This window comes from Otolemur garnettii, unplaced genomic scaffold (assembly GCF_000181295.1).
Source record: "Otolemur garnettii isolate 467f Iridium unplaced genomic scaffold, OtoGar3 scaffold00004, whole genome shotgun sequence".
NCBI lineage: Eukaryota > Metazoa > Chordata > Mammalia > Primates > Galagidae > Otolemur > Otolemur garnettii.
This window is the reverse complement of record NW_003852399.1, coordinates 28640596-28650605: the sequence shown is the minus strand read 5'-3', so window position 1 is coordinate 28650605 and position 10010 is coordinate 28640596. Positions and strand designations below refer to the sequence as shown.

The 10010-nt window shown below is 47.3% G+C and overlaps 1 protein-coding gene across 1 annotated transcript in view; it reads left to right on the top strand.

Moving 5' to 3' along the window:
* Positions 1–1843: 1843 nt before the first annotated feature.
* Positions 1844–10010, top strand: part of LAPTM4B (lysosomal protein transmembrane 4 beta) — a 47167-nt gene continuing 39000 nt past the window's right edge. The window contains 1 exon segment of the mRNA XM_023517512.1: positions 1844–2167. Coding sequence (XP_023373280.1) covers positions 2069–2167 — 99 coding nt within the window. The 5' untranslated portion in view covers positions 1844–2068.

The following is a 10010-nucleotide window of genomic DNA, read 5'->3' as shown; positions in this document are numbered from 1 at the left end:
CCTCCCAAGTAGCTGGGACCACAGGTGCCCGCCACAAAACCCGGCTTTTTTTTTTGGCTGAGGCTGGGTTTGAACCCGCCACCTCCACCTCCAGCATATGGGGACGGTGCCCTAACCTTTTGAGCCACAGGCACCACCCCAACGCCCAGCTATTTTTTGGTTGCAGCCATCATTGTTGTTTGGTGAGCAGGCTGGATTTGAACCCACCACCTTAGGTGTATGTGGCTGGCGCCTTAGCCACTTGAGCCACAGGCGCTAAGCCACAACTGCAATTTATTTCTCACAGTTCTAGAGGCTGGCAAGTTCAAGACCAAGGTGTTTGAAGATTGGGTATCTGTGGAAGGCCCACTCCCTGCTCACAGAGGGTCATCTTCTCACTGTGTGGCATCTTCTCACTTATATGGCAAAGGGAGTGAGGAAGCTCACAGAGGGCCATCTTCTCACTGTGGGCCATCTTCTCACTTATATGGCAAAGGGAGTGAGGAAGCTCTCTGGGTCTCTTTTGCAAGGGCAGTCATTTATGACAGCTCTGCTCTCATAATCTAATCTCCCACAGGCCCCACCTCCAGATACCATCACATATGTTAAGATTCCAATATATAAATTTTGTGGTGAAATAAAATTTTCATATGTGCCAATTTACTATTTTTTTTCTTTTCTTTTCTTTTCTTTTTTTTTTGTAGAGACGGAGTCTCACTCCATCACCCACCTCACAGCAACCTCCAATTCCTGGGCTTGCGATTCTCTTGCCTCAGCCTCCCGAGTAGCTGGGACTACAGGCGCCCGCCAAAACGCCCCGCTATTTAATTTTTTTTTTTTTTTTTGCTGTTGTCGCAGTTTGGCCAGGGCTTGGGGCCGACGCCATACCCACTGAGCCACAGGTGCTGCCCTTTTTCTTTTCCTTTCTTTCTTTCTTTCTTTTTTTTTTTTTTGAGACAGAGTCTTACTCCGTTGCCCTGGGTAGAGTACTGGAATGTCACCATAGCTCACAGCAACCTTAAACTCTTGGGCTCAAGCAATTCTTCTCCTGCCTTAGCCTTCTGAGTAAGCTTGGACAACAGGCACCCACACAATGCCCAGGTAGTTTTCCTATTTTTAGTAGAGACGGGTCTTACTCTTGCTCAGGCTGGTCTTGAACTCCTGAGCTCAAGCAATCCATCTGCCTCAGCCTCTGAACTAAACTATTTTAGATACTTGGCTTTAGTGGAAGTTGGTCAAAAGCTAACCTGGGACTAGCGTGCTTCAAGATAAAACACTAGAAGGGAGGAAATAAACTCCAAGTCACAGCACAGTATACTGTGCCTTACAGAGACCTTGTGTCAATAACTGGTATGATAGTTGTTTCTTTGGAGCTACAGTCATGATTAAAAATGCTGCCCGAAGGACTGCCAGATGTCCTTGACACACATCCTATTTTCTGGGAAAAGATTACTACCAAAGTAATTGAGCTGGGAAGTGGAGACAAATTGCTCCCAGCAGCTTCAGCGCAGGTTCAAAGTACTGCAGTTGAGTGCAATCGCACTGCACTGCGCAGCGTTCCTTCCTCTAGTATGCGAGATAGCAGTGATAGCATTGCACCTACGGATTATCTGCAAGACAGGAGTCGAAAGGGAGAAAGACAAAAGGAACTACAGTAAGAGTCTGGAGCACCTAACAAAGTTACACCAATGGGAAGATGGAAGAGGGAAGGCCTGGAATTCCGCTGCAGGCCGCCCCGGGATGGGCCGAGGGTGCAACGATGATGTATTTATTTACATCGGAGCCCGCATCTGGCTGGAGCCCGCGGTGACGTCACGGGCCCGGCCGCGGGTCACGTGCCCCGCCCGCCCCGCCCCCTCCTGCTCCAGCCTGTGCGGCGGCCGCCTTCGGAGCGCAGAGTCCAGCCGCGGCAACCGCTCGGAGCTCTCCCGGGAACGCGGAACGAGGAGGGCAGTGGGGTAGGCGAGCGGGCCGGAAGCCGGAGCTGACTAGGAGGCGGCAGCAGCGGCGCGGCGGACCCGGGGAGACCCGGTCAACGCTCCTGAAAACTTAGGCGCGCACTCGCGACACTGCGCCCGCGGCCGGAGCGATGAAGATGGTAGCGCCCTGGACGAGGTTCTACTCCAACAGCTGCTGCCTGTGCTGCCATGTCCGCACTGGCACCATCCTGCTTGGCGTCTGGTACCTGGTGAGCGAGTCCGCGGGACGGGAGCGCACCTGCCCGGACTGGGCGTGGGTGCCCCGGGACCCCAGCCCGCGCCGGGGTTTGGCTTTACACTCCCCGAAGTTGGCTCCTGGTTCGGCCTCGGTGTAGGGCGAGGCGGCGCTCATCCGCCTAAAGTTATATTATTAGAAACTTAATTCTCTGGGCGAGCGTGTCCGCAGTCCTCCTCGGCTCAGCCAGCCTCGGCGGGGGCAGGCTGGGAGTTTGGGGCCCTGGAGCGGGAGGTGATGGGTAGTCCGGGGGCGCTGAGAGAAGGAGCGAGCCGTACGGTCAGCGCCCGGGCTGTGGGGAGCGGGGCTCCGCGGGGTCGGTGAAAGTGCACTCGGAGGCGGAACAGCTCCACTCGTAACCTGCCCGGCACGTGTTTCCTTTCCTCTAAAATCCCGCTGAGGTCTGTGTTTTGACGGGTGCGCACAGCCGTAGTAGAGGTGACGGGGCATATTTCGCTGCAGCTGTGGTCAGGGTTGCATATTTGGCATGCCCATTCTTCCTGCCCGCAGCTCGGGTTTGCTGTGCGTTTCTTCCTTCGCACGTTCGGATCCGGGGTTGAAGTGGTCGGCGGCTCTTACAGCCAGCCTTTGAATGGGTCCCTGTGCACATGTTTAATTTAAAGCTCTTACTCTGGGAAAAGATTTGCGTGTGATTTGCTGCGTTTCAGTCTGCCCAGGGAAGCCATTTTCTACTCAATTCTTTCTGCCCGTTGACAGGTGGTCCCAGTACCTTTTATAACAGATGTATTTGGCAAATCTGACTTTTTTTTCAGGTTGGAGCTTTTAAGATCTGATTTGTATGGGGAGCAATGATTCTCAGGGGTACTGAGGAAACCTGATGGAGTCTCTCCCTGTACCTGCCCTAGGTTGATTTTTGGCACTGCTACAATGCACCAGCACTGAACCGTATTCCACTGCATTTTGCATTTTCATGAATGGAGAGTTACACAGGAGTTACTTTGCAGCGAATAGCTCTGCATCTCCAGGAAATGCCTTAAAAATGGTAGCCAAATGGAATATGAAACTCTTCAGTGGGAATACATTATCCTCTTAATCATGAGTTAGAATTTTTTGTTGGTTCATAATTTTTTTCATGTAATAATGGACACTAAGTCGTATTCCCAACCCCTGTTGTGTACTGTTATAAGCAAAACATTCCCTCCTCCCCAATATGGGTGTTCATTGTGCTATTTATAGCTTCACGTTTCCTTTAGTTGCTGCCTATCATGGCCACACAATAGAAATTTTTGGCCTTAAAAGCTTTCAAACAGATCTTTAGTGTGTGTGGGTTCTTTCTGTTTAGTGTAGATGTGGATAGAGCATCAGCATATTGGTTTAACCTTGAATGTGCTAAAAGCCAAGAAATTCTTTATAGGAATTTAAAATTAGAGCAAAAGTACAGTGTGTAGTTTCAAAATAGTTGGTGCTTTGTTGATGATCAAGACAGACTATTTTATACAAATGTCTGTGTCCCCTTTGAAAATGTTCAAATCTTGCAAGTTACATCAGTGAATGTAATTTGTAAAATCTAGGGCACTGCATTAGGCACATGTACTACGTGATCTACGGAAAGATAAATCTACTTGAGCCCTGTTGTTGGCTGTAATCCAACCAGACAGTGTTGGTGTGATAAAAGGAGTACTCAGCATGCTTAGTCTACTGTGTGAGCGTGCTCATTGTGGAAAGTAGTTACTGGTGTGCCTGTCTTAGCGTTTGGAAATATATGGCCTTTCGGAAGATAATTACAAAGCTTTCTAGCAAATGGGAATAAGAATGTTGCTTTAGGGCTGGGCGTGGTGGCTCATGCCTATGATCCTAGCTCCACCAAGGTGGGTGAATTGCTTGAGGTTAGGAGTTCAAGGCCAGCCTGAGCAAGAGCCAGGCCTGTCTCTACTAAAAATAGAAAAATGAGCCGGGTGTTGTGGCTAGCACCTGTAGTCTCAGCTATTCAGGAGTCTGAGGCCAGAGGATCGCTTGAGCCCAAGAGTTTGAGGTTGCTGTGAGCTATGACACTATGGTACGCTACCCCAGGTAACAGAGTGAGACTTTTCTTAAAAAAAAAAAAAAAAAAAAAAAAGTTGCTTTTTGTGAACCTTGTATGTGGGAAACCTGGTTTAAGGGCCAGTAATTTTTTTTTTTTTTTTTTGAGACAGTCTTACTTTGTCACCCTCGGTAGAGTGCAGTGATGTCACAGCTCACACCAACCTCCAGCTCTTGGGCTTAGGTGATTCTTTTGCCTCAGCCTCCCGAGTAGCAGGGACTACAGGTGCCTGCCACAATGCCCGGCTATTTTTTTGGTGCAGTTTGGCCGGGACCACATTTGAACCCACCACCCTTGGCCTATGGGGCCAGCACCCTACTCACTGAGCCACAGGCGCTGCCCTGCCAGTAATCTTTTTAAAACCATTTGTGTTTCAGGCAGTGCCTGTGGCTAAGTGAGTAGGGCGCTGGCCCCATATACCAAAGGCGGTGGGTTCATACCCAGTCCCAGCCAAACTACAACAAAAAAATAGCTAGGCTTTGTGGCTGGTACCTGTGGTCCCAGCTACTTGGGAGGCTGAGGCAAGAAAATCACCTAAACCCAGGAGTTGGAGGTTGCTGTGAGCTGTGACAGCACAGCACTCTACCAAGGGCAATAAAGTGAGACTCTGTCTCTTAAAAAAAAACCAACCAAAATTTGTTTCACAAAACAACTTAGGCTTTTTTAGTAGTGAGTTTCCTTCATAGCTTTAAATGTAATTTGGTTATCTAAAACTTTAATTTTTTTTTTTAAAACCGAGTTTCACTTAGTCACCCTAGGTAAAGTGCTGTGATGTAATAGCTTACAGCAATTTCAAAGTCTTGGACTCAAGGGATCCTTCTGCCTCCGCCTCCCTAGTAGCTGGGACTACAAGCTCCCACCACATCCTGTTATTTTTACCAATGACACCTCCATCTGTCTGGCCTCTGAACTAAGCTCAAGGGATCTACCCACCTTGGCCTCTCAGAGTGCTAGGATTACAGGCCTCAAAACTTTGATTTTCATGAATATTTAATTAATTAATTTAGTTTTTGAGACAAAGTCACACTTTATTGCCCTCAGTAGAGTGCTGTAGCATCACAGCTCACAGCAACCTCCAGCTCTTGGGTTTAGGTGATTCTCTTGCCTCAGCCTCCCAAGTAGCTGGGACTACAGGTACCGCCACAATGCCCAGCTATTTTTTGTCGCAGTTTGGCTGGGGCCGGGTTCAAACCTGCTACCCTCAGTATATGGGGCCAGTGCCTTATTCACTGAGCCACAGATGCTGCCCTTCCTGGACATTTTAAAATAGTTGTGTGCTTAGGGAGCAGGGAAGCCCTGAAGAGAAAGACAGCTCCCCTACATCCCTTACCCGCTCGCCTCAGGAGCCATCTGGATGGAATAGGGTCAGTTATAAGAAACAGGAGGGTTTTCAGAAAAAAGGGCAGACACTCCCGTAAGAGTCTACTATAAGGGCTCATCTTAGTAAATAACTGCCTGTTTTGCAAGTTAAGTGTGGGAAAGGAATTCTTATAACCCTGACAGGATTGCAGCCATTTTAGAAAATTGAGTCAGAAACTAGCAGTGTCCTCCCCAGACTCCTGGAGTGCCTCAGGGCCAGAGTTCCTGGAAACATCCTACCCATAATCCTGACCCATAATCCTAAGAACGTGCCCATAATCCTGACTGGCCCTAGAGAAGAGCCCAGGGTGATACTCTGGGCTCACTGCCCCATTCCAGCTATACTGATGAGGCTAATAAAAGCCTTTTCAACTGTGAGAGCTGAGCTGACACCTGGTCAGTCTCCATTCTCCTTTTTCCCTCTATTAAAGTCTTTCTTTGCCTGAACTGGTCTTTTCTCCTTTCTTGCAGACCCTCACCCTGGTTCTATGCCAGAACCTCTTATCTTTTTTTTTTTTTTTTTTTTTTGAGACAGAGTCTCACTGTGTCGCCCTCCATAGAGTGCTGTAACATCACAGCACACAGCAACCTCAAACTCTTGGGCTTAAGTGATTCTCTTCCCTCAGCTTCCCAAGTAGCTGGGAAACGCCCAGCTTTTGTTTGTTGTTGCAGTTATCATTGTTGGTTAGCTAGCCCAGGCTGGGTTTGAACCTGCCAGCCTCAGTGTATGTGGCTGGTGCCGAAACACTGTGCTATGGCCACTGAGCCAGAACCTCTCATCTTTATGGTGTGTTGGGCCATGGTGGTGAAAGTGCTGAATCCTAGCCACTGTGAGCCACTGTGAGCCACTGCGAGCCACTGTACCCTACTTGGCCTGGTAGATTTTCTTACTGCTCATTTACAGCTAGAAAAACGGGGCTCGGCGCCTATAGCTCAACCGGCTAAGGCGCCAGCCACGTACACCTAAGGTGGCGGGTTCGAATCCCCAGCCCGGACCCGCCAAACAACAATGACAGCTGCAACCAAAAAATAGCCGGGCGTTGTGGCGGGCGCCTGTGGTCCCAGCTACTTGGGAGGCGGAGGCAGGAGACTCGCTTGAGCCCAGGAGTTGGAGGTTGCTGTGAGCTGTAATGCCACGGCACTCTACCCAGGGGGACAGCTTGAGGCTCTGTCTCAAAAAAATAAAAAAAAAAAAAAGAAAAACGGAGGCTAAGAGACCTTTGGTGATTTATAGGTCCCATGGATTTCTTTCTTTCTTTCTTTCTTTTTTTTTTTTAAGGAAGGAATTTATTTATTTATTTTGCAGTTTTTGTCCGGGGCTGGGTTCTAACCCGCCACCTCCGGCATATGGGGCCAGTGCTCTACTCCTTGAGCCACAGGCGCCGCCCCCCATGGGTTTCTTCAATCTGATAATAAAGCGTAATGATTTCAGCTCCTTATACTAGAGATCTTTTTTTCTTGTCTTTTATTTAATTTCAATTTACATGTGATAAAATCCACAGTTAAATGCAAATGTAACCCATATTCCTTAAGAACATTTCCAAAACTCCAGAAAGTTCCCTGGTCCCTCTTCCCAGTTAATCCCCACCACACCACCCCCACTCCATCTGTCATCATATATAAATTTTGCCTATTTATATAAATGGGATTATGCTGTGTGTACTCTTTTGTATCCAGCTTCTTTCACTTAGCATGATTTCTTTTGTGTTCATTCATTCATTCATGTTACCGGAAGTGGGTATAACAATAGCTCATTGCTTTTTATTACTGAGTATTATTTTTGTTTATCCATTTGCTAGATGTTGAACTTTTGGGTTCCTCAGCCTCTTAAGTTGCTGTGACTACAGGTGTCCACCACACCGCCCAGCTATTTTTGTTGCAGTTGCTACTACTGTTTAGTTGGCCAGGGCCAGGTTCAAACCCTTCGTATATGGGGCCGGTGCCCTACCCACTGAGCCACAGGCGCCACCCCTCTGATCCTTGTACAAGATTTTTGGGGGACATGTTATTACTTCTGCGGCAAACAGGAGTGGTAATGTTGTTAACTGGGAAAGCACAGATACTTGTTTAACTTTGTTTGTTTGTTGAGACAGAGTCTCATTTTGTTGCCCCCAGTAGAGTGCCATGGTCTCATGGCTTATAGGAACCTCAAACTTGGGCTCAAGCAGTCCTCTTGCCTGAGCCTCCCAAGTCGCTGGGAATATGGGCACCTGCCACAACACCTGGCTATTTTTAGAGACGGGGTCTCAGTATTGCTGAGGCTGGTCTTGAACTGGTGAGCTCAGGCAACCCCACCCCCCTTGGCCTCCCAGAGTGCTGGGATTACAGGCACGAGCCACCATGCCTGGCCCCACCATGCCTGGCCCATGTTTAACTTTGTAAGAAACTACTAGCCAGGTTTCCCAAACAGTTGCATTATTTCACATTCCTACTAGAAATGTGTTAAGTTCCAGTTGGTCCACACCCTTGCCACCATTTTGGTGGTGTTAGCCTTTTTGATCGTAGCTGTTCAGGTGGGTGCGTAGCAGTGGTTCATAGTGGCTTTAGGTTGCCTTTTCCTTATAACTAATAGTGTGGAACAGTTTTATCCTTGCTTCTTGGCTGATCGTATGTCTGCCTTTGTGAAGTGGCCGTTTTTAATCGGATTATGTCTTTTTCATATTGATTTGCAGGAACTCATTTTTTTTTTTTTTTTTTATTTTTGAGACAGAGTCTCACTTTGTCACCCTTGGTAGAGTGCCGCAGCGTCACAGCACACAGCAACTTCCAACTCTTGGGCTTAAGCGATTCTACTGCCTCAGCCTTCCGAGTAGCTAGGACTACTCAGGTGCCTGCCACAATGCCTGGCTATTTTTTTGTTGCAGTTGTCATTGTTGTTTAGCTGGCCTGGGCTGGGTTGGAACCCACCAGCCTCAGTGTATGGTGCTATGGGCACTGAGCCAGCCAACGCTTTTCTTTTACGGTTAGTACTTTTCTATATTCTGAGAGCTCTTTACCTACCCTAAGGTTGTAAAAATTTTCTGTTTTCTTCTACAAGCTTTATGGTTTTAGCTTTTATATTTAGATTTGTGATCCATCTCAAATTAATTTTTGTATATGATAGGAACTGTAGGGGTTTGCATTTGAATTTATTTCGAAAAGCAGTTTAATAGCTTAACAAAAGTTATAATTCCAAGCATTTTTGGAAAGTCAAGTAAGGTACTTATTCGTCTTCACAGAGCGTGAAGACCAGTCCTGGATTCCAGAGGGATCATGTTATTCCTTTGTTCTTTTTCCCTTTCTCTAACAAAACTAAGTACACATTTTAAACATCAATCCCCTTCACTTCCTACCTGTATTTGCCCATACTCTAATCTCTCTCTGTCCATGTAGACTTTCCAACTAGATGCCTCTGCTCCTCTTGCCAACTTTTTATTTTTACTTGTTTTTATTTTTTTATTGAAAAAGTCTCACTTTGTCACCCTCAGTAGAGTGCAGTGTCATCATAGCTCACAGCAACCTCAAACTCTTGGGCTCAAGCCATTCTCTTGCCTCAGCCTCCCTAGTAGCTGGGATTACAGTTCTAGCCACAATGCCCAGCTAGTTTTTTTTGTTGTTATTTAGAAGGCTTTAGCGGGGTCTGAATCCATCAGGCCCCGACCATGTGGCCAGTGCCCTAACCACTAAGCTATGGGCACCCAGTTGCCTTTTTACTTTTTAATTTTATTTATTTTTAGAAGAGAGTTTTCTTTTTCTTTTCCTTTCTTTCTTTCTTTTTTTTTTCTTTTTGGAGGCTGGGCTAAAGTCTAATGGTGTCATCATAGCTCACTGCTGCGTGCACACCACAATGCCTGGCTAGTTTTTTCTATTTTTTGTTAGAGATGGGCTCTCACTCTTGGTCAGGCTGGTCTTGAACGCCTGAGCTCAAGCAATCCACCTGCCTTGCCTCAGCCTCCTCAGAGTACTAGAAAGAAGTGATGTGGGCCACCAGCCAGTCCCCCTATTTAAAAAGTTATGGACTGGTGGTGGTGGTGGGGCGGCTCGAGTCTAATCCTAGCACTCAGGGAGGCCAAGGCAAGAGGATTGCCCAAGCCCAGGAGTTTGAGGTTGTTGTGTGATGCCAGGGCACTCTACCCAGGGCAGCAGAGTGAGACTCTTGTCTCCAAAAAAAAAATGTTAGGGATTGAGCCACATCTCTTCATTCATCTTCCTTGTCCCCATTCCTGTTATTCATCCTCTTTTTGGTTACAAATGGCTGTGTCACTTGCAAGCCAACACTTAAGCTCTGATGAGCGCTAAGATTCATTTTAGTTTGATAAGCTTACGGTTTCTCTTCCTCCCAGAACTAAATATGGGGGCCAAGGGATGTGACTTTTACTGCGAGGAGGCAAGAAGAATGTTTGGAGGATTAAAAACAATACCTGCTACATCCTTAGGA